The 20,999-nt window shown below is 35.8% G+C and overlaps 1 protein-coding gene across 5 annotated transcripts in view; it reads right to left on the reverse strand.

Moving 5' to 3' along the window:
• LOC116172246 overlaps positions 1 to 20,999 on the reverse strand; it is a 141,764-nt gene that overhangs the window by 65,725 nt on the left and 55,040 nt on the right. For 4 of the 5 annotated variants that reach the window (XR_004145620.1, XM_031489437.1, XM_031489429.1 and 1 more), the window contains exon 3: positions 6,946 to 6,988. The exons of the other annotated variant lie outside the window; for it this stretch is intronic. Coding sequence is in view for 3 of the 4 variants with exons in the window: in XM_031489437.1 (XP_031345297.1) it covers positions 6,946 to 6,988 (43 nt within the window). In the remaining variant the exon portion in view is untranslated. The remainder of the gene's footprint in view (positions 1 to 6,945; positions 6,989 to 20,999) is intronic. 5 annotated transcript variants of the gene reach the window in all.

Here is a 20,999-nt window from a genome sequence, read left to right on the forward strand (position 1 = left end):
TACCAATCGCAAACCTCTAGAAAGTAGTAAAAACACAAAGCACTGTAAGAAACCCGGTAATTCTATAAATTCAAATTTGATGATAGACGATGTGTTGCGGAAAATGTTGCATCATTACAAAACATTGCATTCAGATTGAAGTATTATTATTAATGTTAACTGAAAAATTCTCACATTTTGCAAGTGTAGAAGAACGAATGCTATAAAACCTGGTGGCACGTCTTTCTACGGAGGAACTAAAAAACAAATCTGATGACATTCCCGCGGACGCTAGTACAGAATGCAATCAGCGAGGACATTTTGCACGTTATTGCAAAAGGAAGCTACGATGATTCAAATTTTAGTAACGAGTTAAAACAACCGGAAAGATTGCATTGTACCATCTGCAAATGTAACAATAACGTCACAAGCAACTAACAAATAATGTTCCCGATGGAAATATAATCGTGGACAGTGGAGCCAGTTGTTACATGACGAATGATATCAGATTCCTGGAAAATGAAAACCAGGCAGAACTAGAATTTACAGTTGCAAACAACTGCAAGATGGCAGGAATAGCTACGGGAATCATAAAAGGTAACAAGTTAGTGCGATCTTACAAACGTGGCACATGTTCCTGATGGAAGCACAAATCTTATATCCGTCACCAAAGTTACACAGAATAGTGGGAAAGTAGTATTTAACAAAAATTGTTTAATTATAAGAAAGAATGGTGAAGTTCTCATTAAGGGATGGAAAACAAATCAAGGCTGGTACGCCGTGAATATATAGACACCAAGGAACTGACACAAGAAATATGGCACAGAAAACTGGGACATCTTGGTAGTACAAATTAAAAAATTACAATTTACAGAAAATAAAGATTTCTCTTGTGAAGTTTGCAGCAAAACTAAACATGCGAGAACACCTTCCTTAGGAAGTCTTCCGGAAGCTTCGGAGGAACTAGAAATTATACACACGGATGTGTGTCAAATAGAACATGCATCGTGGTAAGGAAAAATACTTTATAGAATTTCTAGTCTGAGAAGTTTATCCTTTCGAGAAGAAGTCGGATGTGGTAGAAATAGTGAAGAAAATAGTCAACAGGATGGAAACTTAGAGGGTAAGAGAGTTAAATCGCGTTTTCCCAATAAAACACGAAGGTCGGGAACGTCAATTTTACAATTGACTATCTACTTTCGCGCACTAGTGCCTAAAAATTCAACGAAATTATCTATTTAGTGCGAATCATAAACTAATAAGTAGTATGATGGAAGGATAAAAACGAAAATATAAATACACTTTACATCATTCCCTGTAGTACGAGGGCAAAAATAAGCTTAAACCAGAAGTTTTGAACAATAAATTGACATTTTAAATTTCTAGATTTCTTCTTTATCGGCATAGAGGACTTGATTTTTTCCAAAGAATTATAATGTCACAAAAATCTCGCGAAAAGGATTTGAATTTATATAAATTCGATTTAACTAATCCGTGCAAAAAATAGAATACATGTTACGTGCGTGAACAGTGTTTGCTTGATTCGCGCGACAGGCGTCGCTCGTGCGCATCGCGCCGTCAAACTTCGCGCTCATCTGCAAAATAACTGCTCCCGCACTAATAATGTAAATAACTATTTTGTCAAGTTAACGTTACGTTCATGCTTTATAGATCGATTTGTACGGACGATCCGTGGTTGAGTTATAATTTCGCTTTTGTTTCGTTAACGTAGGTAGATTGAATCATTGATTTTTTTTGTTTATTTATATATTTATTTTTGCACGATCGGTTATTGTCGGCTACTTACTAATTCATTTTCAAGGCGGTAAGGTGCACTTACCAACCTAGGGCTGTAAGTGTATCATAGCAACGTGCCTAGCAACCAAGTGACAGTTATAGTAACATGCGACAAGTAGGATGTGTCAAAAATCAAATTATTGTTTATTAATGTAGAAGTTAAATGTACAATTTGCAAGTTACAAAAATTAATTCGGGAATTAGACAGGCAATTGGAAAACACGGTGTTTACAGATTCTTCACACTCAGCAGTCGATAGAGGATTTGAATTTATTAGTACGGTATGAAATAGCAGGTTCTGTTGATGGCAACGAAGATGATGAAGGGTTCCCTGGAGTTCCACATAAAATCTTCTGAGCGGTTTCAATCTTGTTAGTTAATGACTCATTATCACCAAGTACGTGTCATCGGGTGCTTCCGTAAGAAATTTATGGAAATCTGCTTTAAAAAAACGCTAGATTTTTTGGATGATACCCAACGTTCTTTCTTTTCAAAAATGGTATCAGCGTACTGTATTTAGAAATATCAACACCCCTTCTTAGAAAAACCATACTTTTCAACATGGAATAATCACACCCTAAGCTTGATGGCGATTTCAATCCTTCACTACGTTGAACAAAATATGCTAACACAATTTTTTCACTTATGTCAGTTTGACATTTACTTACACACCATTTAAGGAAAGAATCATATGCGGCTTCATATCTACTTTTAGATTTTTCGGGAATAATCGACGCGCAGCCAATACTCCATGCATTTTCTATTTCGGAATCTTCTGAATCATTCATGTTCACTTAGTCTCAACCAAACCAAGGTTAGTAGAGAGAGTAGGTTGCCTCGTAACTTTAGAGAGACGCGTCATCGAGAATCCAGAAGTCCCATTTGATTGGTTTTTAAATTTTCGTTGACTTTGACAGTTATATTTGAACTGTGTAAGTACTTATTTGTCAGACAGTGCTGAAGACTCTTACGAATACTTATTATAATTCGATTGAATACTTACTGTTGGATACTTAAGTATCAATATAGGGTATTAGATGCCGGATGGAAATCTTTGTGACGTTGTTATATGCAATAGCAGCTCCAACAAATCGAAAGCAAATGGATCGCAGATTCAGTTTTTTGCTTTTCCAAAAAGTAATTCCTGTATTACAAAAAGAATGGGTTACAAAGTGCAATAGAAATGGGAACCTGAACCCCGACTGTGCAGTTTGCATTTCCGCCGAAGACTATGAAGATGAAATGTAAGCTATTTTGAATAAAGTGCGTTTTCGCCAGCATGTTTCTTTCTATGCAATGCAGGAACTTTTCAGCACATCCATGTAAAGTACCATTTCGATCCATTTTGCATTTTTTGAACTTGCTCTGTTGTTGTTTCGTTAATAATTAATTTTTATGATGTGGACAAAATGGGATTCTGGGTGACGTCATTCGCGTATTTTAATACTGAACGTTTATTGGCTGAAAGTTACGAGACAACCTACTTTCTCTATTAACCTTGCAACCAAACCACGTTTCGCGCACGTGTTGTTTTGTTTTCAAAAACAGAAACGTAACTGTAGCAACCCACAAAAAATTACTGAACCCATTGTGATGCTACCACATTGATACATTCGAATTTAGTTTATATCAATTATAAATTGATCGTGCAAAAAATAGCGTAAGCACCACGACCAGTAGGTGGTTAACCGATTTCGGAATTATTATCCTCAACCGGTAAAGTACACTTACTGACCTTAATACTTAATATACCATTACAGTCGCATGAACCTTGTGGTCATTAGCGACTGCGTTTACAGTTGATACAAAGTGCTTATATCTTACATGTCATGATTACAGGACATATGAGGTGTTATAGTTAGTCGCGGAGTTTTAAATCATTGATAAAATTAATTACTTCTGGCACACATTTATCACTGTTTAGCATTACCTTCAGGTTTGCAGAGATCCTGTGTTTCGCCCGGAGGTTTACTGCACTCAAACAAGTGCTGGATTGTTATAGGGATGTGACAGGCGTTACACTGTTTAGGTGGGTTTTTGGAAATGAGGTGTTCATGCGTATATTTGTAAATGATTTGGTCTCCTTCCGTTATTCAGTTGTATTTGTCTTTGTGTGTAGAAACCATCTCTGATTTGTGCAATTTTTGTTGGACTGTGCTATATCCACTCGGTATCCAAAATTCGTTCGTTCTTAGATGCAGGTGTTTTTTGAGGTCTGGGTGTGTGGCCCGATTATTATGCGTTCTCAGATAGGTAGCCAATCTTACTACTTGACCGATTTCTTCATTGCCTTTGAGACCAGCATGCGAGGGTACCCATCTGAAAATTAGGTCAATGATCTCTTGGTATCTCTTTTTTATGCGATCAAGTTTGGTCGCAATTTTTGAGACTGAGTCGGAGCAGATATCAAACATTGTTTTGCCAGAGCTCTGTATATGGCGAAGGCTTCGCAGAAGAAGATGGAACTGATATGTTTAGCTTAAACATTACCGATTCATTGCTTGATACTACTACGCATCTGTCTTTGGTAAATGGCAGGGCTGGTTTCATTTTTTATGACTTAAGGAGAGGTCAATTTTCCATGCAGTTTCCAGGATGAGTATTTTGGATTTATTTTGAGGATGGCTTTTGGCAAGGAGAAGTTGATATTTTCAAGGAGAGTATTCAGTCTTCAGAAAGGTTTAGGGGATAATTTCCTGTGAGTTTATGGAGAGGACGTTCTCGATGGTAGGGTTTTTTGGGTAGTGGAGTGCTTTAGCTGCATAAGTAAAACTGATGTGCTGATGTTTAGAGGCTGCTCGTTCCTTTCAGCAAGTATGCTGAGGATAGGGCTGGTTTGTATGCATCAATGGCTATTCTCAATCCAGTCAAAATTGACCAGATCAAGTATCTTGATTAAGGTGCCCTGGGCTGAGTTATAAACTATTGATCCGTAGTGTAGTCTAACTTTGCTCTGATTAGGGCATTATGGGTCATTATTATCATTTGTTTGGTTACCCCCACTTGTTATTTGATCAAACTTTCTGATTTGTTGTTGGATATTTGCATCCTGTTGTGTGGGTCCATCTTGTAACTTCATTAAGCGCTTTTTGGACTTGGTTTTGAGTAGTTGACATAGTTTTCCCCTTGCATGTATGTAATTGTGATGTCGTCGGCGTAAATGTATAATTTAACTGGTCCGCGAACAATATTGGTCACTCCATTTATTCCTATCAGGAATAATGTTACGCTGAAAGCAAAGCCTTGCGGTAAACCATTGCTAATTGTATAACATGATGAAAGTGCGTTTTGGAATTTTATTTTGATAACTCTGTCTTTTAAGAAGTTTCCAATGAAGAATAATAATGATCCGTCGATTTCGATGTCATTTTGATAATTCTTCCTCTCCACATCGTGTTATACGCTTTTTCAATGTCAAGGCTTACCGCAACTAGATGTTCTTCATTAATGAATGCATCGCATATATCTGTATCAGTATTGTTAAGGTCCGTGGCGAGAGGAAATTGATATTTTCAAGATGCCATATTAGTCTCTTATTGACTATTTTTTCAAAAAGTGTGCACAGTGCACAAGTCAGTGAAATGGGCCGAAAATTTCGTGGGTCAGTTTGATCTTTGTTAGATTTCGGTATGGGGATGACTGTGGCTTTTTTCCAGGCCTTTGGAAATTCCTTTTTTTTTCTAATATTCCATTAAGTATTTTTGCGAAATACTCAATAGACTGTGATATTGATGTTAATAAATCTGTCCAAGCTTTTGTTTTACTGTTTTTGAAGATTCATTTCATGTTTGCCCTCCGCCAAAATATTCGTCTTTGCGCGCTTTTCACCAAATTTCATTCCACCATGGTACTGGGGTTCCTTTGCATTTTCCCAAAAATTGAATATTAATTACGGTTTTAGTATCAGATTTGCCTAGTGTCAGACGTTAGAGATTGCTACTGCAATATTTTTGTGGCGCGCTATTCACTATCCCTCCTGTTTGTTTCATTGTGTTGTTATCTATTAGATTACAGATAAGGCAGAGAAGCCCCCTTCTGAGCTCAAAAGGTCGTTACAACCAGAGTTCAAAAGTAATTTTTTTAATATTCATCGACTTTCTTGATATAACGTTTGATAACATACTGGTTTTCGATAGAATCGTATTGTAATTACTTTGCGTGATGGTCATTTAACACAACTCCGTTGTTTTCAGCGTAAGCCTGTTTTGACTGTGATAATTTCCTTGATTACTAGTTGATCCCCTTTTTGCTAAAAATTGATTTAAATTTAAACATTGACAGATCTAGATTTTACAGTGCATAACGAAAATGCATTGTCTTGTTTATTTCTGCTACTTTTAAATAAAGACAAGTAAGTAATCAAATTGATTAAATTCTTTGTGTTGTACTAAAAAAAGGAAGATGTTTTCAGATGTGATGTTATGTATTTTTGATTTAGAATTTGATGTGTTTTTAGAAAATATGAATTTCAGAATGCCTAGAAATCAGAGAATGGATAAGTAAAATAATGTACGATAACCAAACAAGTACGACGCTTCTAATTAATGTCGAAACAGTAATCATCTTAATTTTAAGACAGGATTTGAAAAGGGTATAACTAAGTATACGTCTAATAGATTAGAACGGAAGTCTTTATTAAAGACTTCTCGGTTAATTTACAAATAAACGACTTAATTACATAAAGTAGTTTGCAAGATTCATATTTGGCAAATAGGGAAGCGCATAAACCATTATAACATCCACAAGCGCGGAAGCCATAGATGAACGCCGACGCTTGAACTACTCCTCGCTAACTAATTTCAGTGTTAATATGAGACGAAATGTAATAAACGTAAAGCGAATGACAGACTACTATCATGACACCTGCATGAGGGAAGTGATTACTAAGCGAGAATTAATTTGGAGCCATTCTTCAGAAACTATTCCAAGTCAAATCAATTATAATGACAGAACAGAAAGCGCGGGATCTTCCGCCATAGCATTACCAAGTTACCACTACATAATGTGCAACGATCACACGAGCAATTGAATTAAATATGTTTAATTCGTTCGCAAGAGATAATCAGGGGTCAAAAGAAAATCGTTTTGCCCGTTAATTAATTAATACAGGCTGTCCCATTTGTAAATCGTGGGGTGGGTATTGAGATTGATTTTGTAAATTATTCTTACCTGACAATTGTTGCCAACGGTGGTCATGTAAATTCCTGATAATCTGTAAAGAAAGAAATTATTAAGTAAAACTGCTCGGAATAAATTACCCACATCTCACATGCATAGAATTCCTAACTAGCCAGAGACGGCCACAATTTAATTTTATGTTAATAATAAAATTTAAATTGCATGTAGTTAGGAGACAATAGTTTAGCAACCTTTGACCCGTGAGACATGCACATTAATATAAAAATTACCATTAGTAAGTGGAACTTTGTAACATGTAAATTTTGTTTGTTCGAACCGTATCATTTAGAATTTTTAAGTATTTTTCAATAGGCTATTTAACATTTATGTAAGTGCCGAATGAACTGTTTACGACTAAATCTTATAAGTCAACAACACCCTCGAAGTATGTACATTTGTTAAAATTGATTAAATCAAGGCTACTCGAAGTTCTTACTTCTAATTGAACAAAATTAGAGTGCTTGAAATGTAATTGTATAACAGCGTACCTTCACTCCTGGCAATTTACCAAATAAAATTACATTACGTAAGTTACGGATAAATTGAAATAGAAATTTAAATTAACACTGCCGCCTATTTTATGATTAATTTTCGGGAGAAGATTGAAGTGCGTTAAACTTTTACTTAACTGTTTCAAATACTAGAGCCGCCGAGACATAAATACAATATTATATTGGTATCTAATGATAAAAATAGCACATCGTACAAGATGCCATTAACGTAGGCACTTCACAAACTTTACATATAAAGGAAAACAATTATTTTTCTTTTAAGCCTTCAGATAACATAAAAGCATAAGTGTGCACGAGCTCTTTTTTCACTATTAATCTGTTTCGAAAGTGCTTCCATTATATAAAATTTGGACCGGATTTAAATTCATTATGCAATAAATGAATCGTCAATGGTGTATATCCCTATTTAATCAAAAATGTTGTACTGGTTAATCGACAAGAAGGTAACATGAAATCCCGCTTCATAGGGAAACTGACATATGCACCACCCTGTACATATTTGGAAATCATAGTGTTACTTTTGTCTTCTATCGTGCTCTAGCGTTGAAAACGTCGTTTTTTCCCTTTACAGTGATGCTTCTCGTGTTAAGGGTTTATCCACCTTACTTGCTCGTTAACTCCTGTTGCGCATTGTGCATATTACTTTTACCTATAATCATCATTTGATGAGTTTAACTCCCTACATACAAACATTATTTTTTGTTCATTTGTGCTCGCAGTTAATGCCTATCTACATTGGAAATTATACAGCAGTTATGTCTGCTTCTTGTGATCATGTGACCGCATTTTTTTTTAAAGTGCTATATATTATATGTACTTGTTTAGAACAGAGATATCTAATAAACTTGTAAAAAAATACTTAACAATTGTTGCCCTCTTATTACAAGTTAAAAGTTTCTACCGTCCGAACAGTTACCGAAAATTTGTCATCAAGTTCAGTGTTATCAAGAACAAGTCAAGTTTTTAAAAGCTGTCAGCATTTGTGTGTGAGTTTCATGCACCTGTATCGCAAGTCTTATACGACCAGATTATTTGGATTATTGAGAAAAACTGTAATTCTAAGATTTCTTATTTCAATTGTCGACCGCCTGCGTGCGGTGCAATTTGTCCAAACAAGCTTTGTAAGCCTTTGTTTCTTGCAAGGATTTTGTTTTAATTTTGTTTCATTGTGTTTCGGAATAAATTGTTGCCTCATCAATCAATTAGTTTTGTGTTTATCCGAATCCGGATAGAGTTTTCGATTTTTCTTTTCGTGGCAAGATTTATTTCAGATGTTAATCAAAAGTGGTGTAATAAATTCTTTGGAAAGTTGAACGAAGCCACCCAGGCTGATAAATTTGAAGTGAATATTAGGATTTTTGTGGTAGATGCGAAATGTGTACGAGGAGCAACTATAAAATTCTAAGTTTCAATGTTAATTTGTTTTGAGCTAGCGGGACAGGTGTTTTCTGGGTGGTGTAGTGACCGCACGCCATTGCATACAGTAATACGTAACAAAATATATAATAATATATAATATATAATAATATAACTTCACTGAAAATCTTTGGAGCAAAATCCACCCAAAATAAACAACATTCAAATACTTTTATTTGCATCTTTTTGATATTATTATACTTTCCCATTGAATGCTTCAAAAATATTCAAATAGTCAAGGCATCTGAATACTAAATATTTGTTACAGTATTTGAGTTAAAAATACAAATACTGCTTCTATAAAAGTGTTTAATTACAAAGTATTTGAATAGTTCAAAACAATTCAATAGTAAAAAATATGGTTCCAACTCACGAATGTGCATAAATTGTGTGAACTACATTTATCATTTAAAAATATTAAATCCGCGAACTAATCGCCTTTTGAGCATTTCCCAACGCATCTTCCAAACTATTCATCAGATTTTGATCAAGTTTGAGCTACAACATTGTCACGCAACCAGGGAAATCCCAAGGTCATGACTCTGGTTAGAAACAAAAGGCCATTACCTTGAGGCAGCATCCAAGGCCAAAAGCCATAACCTTTGTGACTTCACAAAAAGTGGCGAAGATGGTGCCTCACTTCTACTATTGTGTGTGAAGAAATCAAATTAAACCTATAGATCTAGATCTTGATTCATTTCTCACTTTGGTAATCAGCAATGACTTTTTTGTTGGTATCATTTCAATAAAAATGTTTGCTAGGGCGTAGAAATGATTTTCATATCAATAGTAGGTACTTACATAGCTTTAGTTTTTAGTGAAAACAGTAGTTCATTTTGTTTGCATCCTATCAACCACAGAGTCCTTAATGCAAATGTAATCTGTGGCATTTTTCATTATGTATATTAATTAAGATATGAAATTTGCAGTTCAGTTAACTGCATAAGTTTCTCACTGTAACTGACTGAATCTGATAACCTTAATGGAGTTACTGCTCAGAGATACAAGCGGAAGACGGTTCAGGGTGAATGCGACAATTAATTGAAGCTAGGTATAATGATAAAATTCGCCCAAGTTTACCTATAAATACTGTACTTTAAACAGGAAATAAAAGGAGTGCGTTGAAAATTCAATTATTGCATCACGAGAGGGGAAATTTCCCATTAAATTTAGAAAAAAATGCCAAATCAACAGAAGCTGTAAGTGAAACGGCATTAATACACTTTGTATATGAGAGCTGTATTATAAAGAGCGAAAAGTTCTCCCTTTTGGAAGTGAAAAGCAAATTGGGTTAGTTTCGTCAAAAGATGCTTGGACAGTGAATAAATTGCACGAATGTAACAAAATGATATCTCTGCATAACTAAATTGCCGCAATAAATGAAGTAGAGAGTTTTGTTGCGAAATACGATATGAAAACGCTTTGATCCGAAGCAGAGAACGCCGCCAACGACGTATTGGCGACATAACTTAGACGTCTCGCTTCTTAACGAATTTTCCTCAAACGTATTCTTTTTGAAGAGATCTCGTTAGGTTCTCAGTCTGTAAACAACTTAAAGTTCGCTAATTTGATTAGAGTTTATACACTTTTAACCGCTTCAACGCCGCCTATTTTCACAGATACCATCATCGTGCATTATAGTCCAGTGTGGGAAACAAAAATGGGCGCTTGGTTTGGGCAAATTCCTGTTACATCGTTAAACGTAACTGCCATAAGGTCAACCTTTGTCCAGATGTTTACCGAGTGAAAAATATTTTTCAGTAATCTTAATATGTACTCGTAAACCACATCGCAAATGGTTGCCTAAAAAAATTAAGTCAAGACTACCCTTCATTAAAATTAATGTAATTCATACTAATATTAAGAGGCGTACCACAAGGTTCTATTGTGGGTCCCCTTATGTACTCATTTATTCCTTCTCAATTACAAACAGCATTGGGTTGCGTGAACGAAGATCTAGAGTGCATAGTAGATTTAAGTAAGCGACATAGTTTACAATTTAATTCGTCTAAATCCTCCGTAATGCTTTTTGGAAATACCAAAGAACGTAATAAAATCGGCGCTATGATTGAAATTAAAGTGGATAATTTTAGGTTTCCTCTGAAGAATGTTTGTAAAAACTTAGGTGTATATCTTGACAACGATCTTCGTTTTGATTTTCATATTTCCAAATGTATTCAGAAAGCATATTTAAATTTAAAATTGTTATTCGCCAATCGTTATTGTCTTTCTAGGGAAATGAAAATCTTACTTTGCGATTCCTTAGTATTGTCCCATTTCAATTATTGTGACACACTTTACGATTCTTGCATAACTTGACATACTAGAATGAGAATTCAACGAACACAAAATTCTTGATTCATATTCGGTGTTCATAGATATGATAACATCTCTCACACAATAAAGGAAACAAACTGGCTTAACATGTCTAATAGAAGAAAATTACATACAGCAGTTTTTTATTTCAAGATAATTGAATCAAAAACCCCATCCTATTTGTTTGAGAAAGTATCATTTAGAAGTGATATGCATAACAGAAATCTTCGATCATCTACATCCCTCAGTATTCCTTTTCATAAAACTACATTCTTCAAAAGGTCATTTTCCTACAATATCGCAAATTATTACAATAAAAAAGTACCCATCTCGTTTCGAAGTTTGTCCATTTCGAGTTTGAAATATAAGTTTAAAACCATGCTTCGCTTAAGTCAATAGGTAAACACACCATTATCAATCACATTTGTCATTAATTACTCCATCTTTCATTTTGTTGTCCTTATAGTAATTACTAGAGAACACTCAATTCTAATTTTTACTAAATGTTTAATAATAATAGGCACCGATATTGAGTCTGGTGGAAGACCAGTGAACCTACACGGTAAACTGAAACAGATCCGTTTTCCGGTTTCCATAAATATGTTATGTAATTTATCTATATGTCCTATGGAAATAAAAGTATTATTATTATTATTATATTTCTGTCTGCTTCTATTCCATGGAGAGAGCGCATGCGCACTCTCTTACATCGATGCGTGCACCACGATCAACTGTTACGTTGTGTTCTTGTCTTTCACACGGAACAGTACGGTTGTCGCAAGTACCGCGCGAGAGAGAGACATGTGTATTGTTCCGTGTGAAAGAGAAGCACGCAGCGTAATAACTTTAATTAAGCATAGTGTTGACTTAATTTTTTAGGCAACCCATTTTCCATGTGTCTGTTTACATATTAAGATTACTCAAAAATGTATTTCAGTCGATAAATAGATGGGCGAAGGTTGGCCTTCTGTGGGATCTTGTACAATGTTAATTTATATATTTAGAATATTTTAGGTAGGATACAATACTGACTTTTTTGATGAATTGGGTGAGTATTAAATAGTACTTAATACTGATACAATACTGCTCTAAAACCAATAAAATAAAATAAAGTAGGATATGTCACGCCGCGCCATCAATATACAAAATATTTTCTTGAATATGAAAAAGCTCAACACGGTTATTTTTATCACAAATTACTACAATGGTTTCTCGTGCGAAGGACACCCATCGGACGCGTTCCTAGGAGACGGATAGGGGAGGGACACCGGAATGATCGTAAATTGACTGGTGCTTCGTGTGGGTAGTGACGATTATAAGTGACTCGCCGCGGCTGAAGTCCTGACTACTAGCGACATAAGGTCCAAAGCTACGTGTCGATAACGGTGTCCCTCGGATACCGGGCGACCTCCGCCCTCCTATTCGCAAGAAGAATAGGGCTGGCGCACAGTAGGCGATGGCTAGGAAGCCGCGGTTCGAGGGTAAAACCCTAGGTCAAGCGGGCGCTGCACCAAAGCCTAAAGTTGTGTCCCGACGCCAAGGACTAAGCATCTCAGATCGGAAGGAAGCACTCCAGGGTCTGACTGAGGGCAGCCTGAGAAGGTTCTGGGACACCAAAAGTTGCGGGTGCACCACGAACCTATAGGCAAGTCGCTGCGGCAGGGCTCAGCGTGGCCATTGTTCCGGTCTCGCACCTGGAGGTGCACATAAGTGAGCCTCAGTCGAGGTGTATTACGGCTGCATGCAGTTGTTGACGATATAGAAGGGGAGCCCTTCCCTTAGCTGCCAGTGTTTGCTAGAATCCGCAGGGTGGCATTGTGACCGAATGCGAGGACCAGTGGAACTTGGACTGTCCGTCCGTCCCTCTTATTAGGCCCTGGGATGGCGCATATCTGAAAGTACAGAGGCACGTCCCCAAAGTAACCAAGGTGATGGGTGTATTATACGGTTTCCCGGGTGGCACGGGCGCCATCTTGAAGCGTTTTCAGAGACAAAATTCTGGTTTCAGGACGAGCCTATGGAGGACCTTCCCGCCTGGTAGTGTACTCCTCGCATTTGGTGTCAATGAGGCATCCTATCACTCCAGCGGCAGAACCTTTAAGCGCACGGGGTCTTGCGCGTTAGCGATCTGAACCAGGTCGATGACTCTCTTTATTATAAGAGGGACAGCGAACTGAGCCCTAGGACGTGCATGTATGAGGATAGACGAATTGCGTCTTATCTAATGGCAGAATTCTGTTTCAATTATCTCGTAGCTACTTTAAGTGAAAGATGGCAGAGGACGGAGCAGGCACTTGGTGGCCTACTCAGCCGAGAGCTGGCTAAGTTGATAGACTACTGTTGAAATGGTGGGCTCCTTCTTGTGGTTTGCTGTGATGCAAACACACACCATGTTGCGTGGGGCAGCATGGGCACGAACAAGACAGGGGACCACTTCCTGGAGTACTTGCAAACAATGGATTGGAATGTTTTAAATATCAAGGAGCTGGATGGCGTTTGAACAATTTAAAATAAATATAATGTGTAATCATTGGCGTTTTATTTACTCCTCTAGCCACTCCCTGGGAGATTACCTGCTAGCAGTATAGGTACCAAAAAAGAAAATAACTTAAAACTGAAAATGGTTTTTTCCGTAAATGTACGCAGTAATTGGATGGTGGAAGTAAAGAGACCCGCATTCTGTACGTATTATTGTTGCAGCACGAGATTATTAACGAGCGACTCTGTGTTTGTCGCTCGTCTATGAGTATTGATTTGAAACAGTTTATTTAATCTGATTATTCAATAGATGTTTTAAAAGGCAATTATGATTTTGCTAATTGAAGGGTTGTTCGGGTAATTTTGCATTTAATTTCGTGTTTAATGCTTTTCCAAGTGTGTAATAGCTTTGAAGTCAACCAAAGAGTTGGCGCTTCTTATAGATTCTAAGAATATAACAATGATTTTAAAATGTAGGAAATTTCAGGACAAGCTGGTGCCACATGATTGAAGTCACGTTTTGTAATGTGTTCATTAATCATCGAATAAAAATGTAATTATATATGCCGTCCAACTTGGATTTTACTTATGCTTATAGTAAATGTGACAATTCTTATAATGTTTATTATTTCAACCAAAAAGAATATATTGAATATAACAAAATTGTGCTTGACCTTCTTATTCTGAGACATTCCTATACTTACGTTAACTAAATGCTTAGATCATGCATATATATGATCTAAGACTAAATGTTAACACTCGCCAAAAATCTTCGAAGGGAAGCGAGTAATTTGTTTCGTTAAAGGAAGCTAGATAAAAGTGACCGCATTATATGAAAATTATTCTCATTAGTACTGCGCTCAGATATTAACATTTAATATAGTTTCATATGTTCAGAATCAAAATTCAACTAACGTTTGCACAAGTCGAATTTAATCATGCTCGGCGTCGCGTGAACTTCCCTCCATTAAACTAGAAACTTGGCAAGAAGCGGTGCGGTCCTTGTACTTCACGAAGGACTAAAATTTCTATGAGCGAAGATCCCCCCCCCCCCCTTTCGCATCTATGAAATTATTTTACATAACCTCTCTAAGAAAATGTATCAAAACACGAAATTCCGGTTACCACTAATATAAACTTTCTCATCCCGACGAAGCGAATTAACGAATCGCATCTTAAAGGACTCATTAGAAGAAATGAGTTTACAAAATGAGAGAAAGGCAACGTCGAATACGTTATTTTAACAATTACTGCAAATTAATGACATCCGATTCTGGAAAATGAAAATGAAACACCTACAGAATGTGGGAAAAAGAAATAATTGGGTCAGGGTTGAATTAATTTACTGTTTCACATTACTTTTCATCCCCAAGTTCGTAATCGAAAGTGAGAAGCAGGTCATTCACAGGGGAGCGAAGGACCGAATGTATGTACCTTATTCCGATTTTTAGTTTAGATTTTACCTCCTCTATTAAAAGTCTAAACTATTGCAAATTGAACACAATTTTCTGATTTACGAAGACTATGGAAGAAATGGCGCTTCAACAACAATTCAGTACACCTAAAAAATCGCCGCAATAACTAATTGTACATTGAACAACTGCAGTAGTGCTTCTGGTCAATTTCCCACGTCTTTTCTCACGATTGTTCTACCTTAATTTGTGCAGAAGACCTCGATGACTGTGGTGTTGTATTCTTTAAAGTCTGTAACCAAACACCCGTTTTCCGCCTGGAAATTACCAGTTTTAGTGCTCACTCTGTACATAAAACGTCGTAACAAACTGAATGCAATTTTAAAACAGCAACCACTAAATAAAACTTTGAGAGACAAATCCAAATTAATTCAGGAGGAACTTGACCGAATGATTAATCGAGTAAAATCAGATTATTATATCAATCTAATAAAAAATAATAGCGTACAAGATAGTTGGAAGGTAATTAATTCCTTGTTAGGAAAAAAAGGAGGGAAAAATATTTTACAGTCTGTGTCATACAATGGATGTGATTACTCAGATCCGTCGATCATTTGTGATATTCTAAATGAAGGGTTTATAGAAACCCCAACAAGGCTAGCAAAGAATTTTGATAACATTAATGAAATACTCGACCATAATACCTTCCAACTATTTCGTACTGATGCAAATATGTTTTTATTGCCAGTTGATGAACCAGAAATTAAATGTATTATATTAATAGCTTAGCCAATAAAAAGTCAACTGGGCATGATGATATCGGAATAAAAACCCTAAAATTGAATTCCAAAGAACTAGCAGTACCGTTATGCTACATTGCAAACTTGAGCTATATATCTGGTATATATCCATCTGTTTTTAAAAAATCTATCATTATCCCAATTCATAAGAATGGAGAAACAAAAGATGTAAACAATTATCGACCGATATCTTTAGTATCTAACGTTGCTAAGATCATTGAAAAAGCCACAAATAAACGCCTCGTGAATTATCTAATGCAAATAAGTTTTTTTTTCACTACTAGCGTCTGATGACATGATTATTAACCTTTTTTCCACTTGTAAAGTAGGCTTTCTCGGCATTTGTTCAAAGTGGTTAATAATTTTTTATTATTAACTAGTAGTCAATAATGAGAACTGTCACGCTGTCACTTTTAGAAAACACAACCCGAAATTTCGCTCAATGAACGTTTAGACAAGTTCTCTAAAACGAATAATTGCCACCATTCACAATTTCCAGAGAAATTACATACCTAAAATTATCACATTTTGAAAAAATTCGAACGAAATTACTCTTTGAAAAATCTCAATGACAGAACAAAATACGGCCTGTTTGACTTGTACTTCCACGTACTTGATTGACATGTTAAATTAAGAAACAAAACAATTCTGTCCAACCGTTCACTCTCTTATCAATAAATATGTTAATTTAGAGGATTTCAAGTGCTAGTAGTGAAAAAAATAGTATATATACCACGGTAGAGAAGTCTATTATTGCCTTCGCACCTTACACCCCTCCGCGCAAGCGCCTCGAGATGTAATCTTGGTGCTCAGGCAATAGTGGACTTCTCTACCTTTATATATAATTGTATTTTATTGACAGTCTCCATACTTGTTATTTCTGTAACTAGGATACTCTTTTTCCAGCGCAATTCTGATGTTATTTTAAATATATACTTATAACAGTTGCAATTGTGCAATTATGGTAATGATCTTGAAAACCAAATTCGAGATCGTATCGATGAATCAAGAGACTTCATTCATAAGGTAAAAGAGAATATTCCTTTGAACGAATTAAATCCAACGGGGTAAGTATTTTAAAACTCGCGGTCATTTTACGTGAAAATTAATGAAATTTAATTTACGACGCTCGAATTTAACCCGGGAACTGAAGTGCTAAAGTATTTTCCAAAATTAAAATTGTTTAGATAGATTAGGTCTAGGTTTTCTTTAGGTTCAACGTAGCTGTAATTATTTGCTTTATTTGTGTGTTGAGTTAAAATAAATGTATTCTAATCTTTTGCAATTGTAATTATTACAATCACTAATCTTTACTCACAGGAACAAAAAGGTTCTGAAATTCAAACGCACACCGAATTATGACAATTGCGTATTTCCTCCAGGCATATTAGAGGATCAATTTCTTGCCCAAATTTTGATTATTATTTGTGAAATTAACCAAGTAACTGCGAAGATTAAAATTGACTTAATTATTCCTTATTACTTATACGCTTATATCCATTGAGCTAGCTGGAAGTATAAAAGTAAAATTAAGTAAGGCAAGTTCCAAAATACTTCACACCGACATCGATACCGAGAAACGAAGGATAAGACACGGTGAATCCGAATCCAAAGATTCCAAAAAATCTGTTTTCTGTTTTAGCAGCAGCTCAAGATTATTGGTGATAATTTTGGCAACTTCATTCAAGGTTTTAAGATTTAAGTACCTATCTACTATTTAAGGGGTTCGAAGATTCTTGCATCAGGATTTAATCGTTGGCTCTTGAAACATTTTGGTATCTAGTTCTAAGCTTCAAGGAAGTTGAATGGCAAGAAACTAAATTCTCGTTTATGTTTCTATAAAAACGATCGATTTCGGGTTTCAGGTCTTATCATCAGGGCCAGAGATGAGTTACATCCCTATGCATGTCCATACCAAGTCTTCAACCGTGTGGATATTTGCCAACAACAAAAAGATGAATCGGCAGCTGTCTTTCATAGAGATTCCAAAGAGTAACAAGTCCGTCAACGATTTGATTTATTGAAAATTAACATGGGAAACCACAGTTCCGTCTGGCATATCTACTATAAACCTATGGACTTTGCGTACAGTATTACATACAAAACCTAATGTATTTAATTAAAGTGGATGCCTAAAGAAAAATGCGTGGAATCATTAGTCAAGATAATGAAAAATGATTAATCCACCCGGACACTGATTAATCTTGCAAGCACAATAAAATGTAATTAAAAGGCAGGATCTATTATACTGACAAATTATAATCCAGCAAGGAATCGCGAGCAGAAATCATTCACGTCAACACTTAAAAGTTGAAAACAAGAGACAAGCGAAACAAAAGACTTAGAGGCCCTTATGCGAAACAATAGGTGGGTGCATCAAAGAGCGAAATTTGGTTTGATTGCTCGCTCTCCTTTTTTCGCGTTTAATGAAAACGACGCTCGCGCTCCCTCCTTTTCGGATTTACCTGCGAACGCGAAGGGCGAATAATTCAATTTCTCGCTTCTAAACGTGGCCAAATATAAGTAAAACATTCGTTATTGAAAATGTAAAAATAATAAATTCGTCGCACGCGTTTCCTGATATTCCTTAGCGAATCTGTTATCAATTCTGTATATTCCCATCCGGTAGTAAATTATTATGTTCTTTCCACGTCGCTCGTTGGCACCCTTCTCTGTCTCGCCCCCGTGTAATAATGTCTCTTACATATGCTAATTCATCTCTCTTCATCCTATTGAAATGTTTGAGCGAATAACTTTGATAAATTTGAATGGAATTTTTGGGGGAACCTTTTATGAGTTTTTACTGAAAAATATTAGCTCCATTTTTTCTCCGCTAAAGACCAACTGTCTGTGTTATTCATAGTAGATTAATGTTGTTATTTTAGCAACTATGATCACAATTCAGTCGTGCCATTGGAAGTAAGATTAATTAAACTTGAATTGCAAAGTGCACTCCTGTTTAGAAACTGAAAATTTACTATACTCGACTCAACACACCTGCATTTAGTCTGTGCAATTCAAAATATGCGACTATCTTCATCAAGTGAAGCGTACAATTTTATACCTTAGTAACATAATGACGCTAGCATGGCGCATGACACTGGAAAACGAAATTGTTGTAGAAGATAGTCCAATTTGGTCGCGGACGTTCTAAAACTACATACGAATTTTGAGATACATATGCATCCCTAATTCAAACAAACGAGTCTATTAGCTCAGTTCAACAATTTCAACATTTGCGAGCATCGCTAGATGGAGCAGCAGCCCAAGTTATAAAATCTTTCGAAATTTCCTCTGTTAATTATAAGCTAGCTATGATAAGGGTAGGTGAGGTAGAAGTAGAAGAGGTTAACATTCGGGTTAAGTGGCAATCCATCCATACGTCCTTCCAAACAAGTTATCATTTTTTTGTGAGATTCCATTTCGAATAATTTGCCAATAGTCAATCAATGCTGACGTTTCCAAATTAAGGCTGCTAGTTCAGGAAATATATAATTTTATGATGCAAAATTCATGGTAGTTCTGGACATAGGTTGGTGTTATGTTTTCCGCGTGAATCCGAATGTTCAACTTCCCACCAAAAATTCCCCCTGCAACCCCCCAAATTTTGAAAAAAGAAAAAATATCGTTTTTTCGCCTTTCATTTTCAATTTCTTGGTCCATCCCCTTCCCTGTTACACCTGTTCAACAGTCGTGTTAGTCGAGAATTCTACCCAGTGCCATTTGTCGTGTCATATTATATACTCCGTTCAATAGTTATTGTCCAAGTAGGTAGCCATGGAATTTTGTTTTTATGTTTAATAAAATTAAAACTCCCTATCAGAATCGAAAAAGTACGAATTGTTTTGGATTCTACGAACGAAAATTATTAAGAAAAAGTGTTTTCCCGAGAAATTTTGGTGTAGTCGAATTTTGGTAAAAAAAGGAAGGTTATACACTGCCTTTTTTTGAGCCCCGAAAAAAAATTCTCAGATCGACCCGGAAAAAAATTTTCTTATAGAATGTGGCCTGTAGAATCACTAATCTCAAACAGTTCCAAGATTGGGCTACTAGTTCAAAAGTTACAGCCCTTTGAATTTTTTTTCGAAATTGGTTTCTAGTCTATAACTTTTGATTAAGAAGTCTGATCAAAAAAGTACGAATTGATTTGGATTCTACGCACCCAAATTAATAAGAAAAAGTGTTTTCCCGAGAAATTTTGGTGTAGTCGATTTTTGGTAAAAAAAGAAGGTTATACACTGCCTTTTTTTGAGCCCCGAAAAAAAATTGTCTCAGATCGACCCGGAAAAAAATTTTCTTATAGAATGTGGCCTGTAGAATCCATAATTTCAAACAGTTCCAAGATTGGGCCACTAGTTCAAAAGTTACAGCCCTTTGAATTTTTTTTCGAAATTGGTTTCTAGTCTATAACTTTTGATTGAGAAGTCTGATCGAAAAAGTACGAATTTATTTGGATTCTACGCACCCAAATTAATAAGAAAAAGTGTTTTCCCGAGAAATTTTGGTGTAGTCGATTTTTGGTAAAAAAGGAAGGTTATACACTGCCTTTTTTGAGCCCCGAAAAAAAAATTGTCTCAGATCGACCCGGAAAAAAATTTTCTTATAGAATGTGGCCTGTAGAATCCATAATTTCAAACAGTTCCAAGATTGGGCGAGCTACTAGTTCAAAAGTGACAGCCCTTTGAATTTTCTTTCGAAATTGGTTTCTAGTCTATAACTTTTGATTGAGAAGTCTGATCGAAAAAGTACGAATTGTTTTGGATTCTACGCACCAAAATTAATAAAAAAAAGTGTTTTCCCGAGAAATTTTGGTGCAGTCGATTTTTGGTAAAAAAAGGAAGGTTATACACTGCCTTTTTTTGAGCCCCGAAAAAAAAATTGTCTCAGATCGACCCGGAAAAAAAAGTTTCTTATAGAATGTGGCCTGTAGAATCCATAATTTCAAACAGTTCCAAGATTGGGCTACTAGTTCAAAAGTTACAGCCCTTTGAATTTTCTTTCGAAATTGGTTTCTATTCTATAACTTTTGATTGAGAAGTCTGATCGAAAAAGTACGAATTGTTTTGGATTCTACGCACCAAAATTAATAAGAAACAGTGTTTTCCCGAGAA

This window comes from Photinus pyralis, unplaced genomic scaffold (assembly GCF_008802855.1).
Source record: "Photinus pyralis isolate 1611_PpyrPB1 unplaced genomic scaffold, Ppyr1.3 Ppyr1.4_LG1, whole genome shotgun sequence".
Lineage (NCBI taxonomy): Eukaryota > Metazoa > Arthropoda > Insecta > Coleoptera > Lampyridae > Photinus > Photinus pyralis.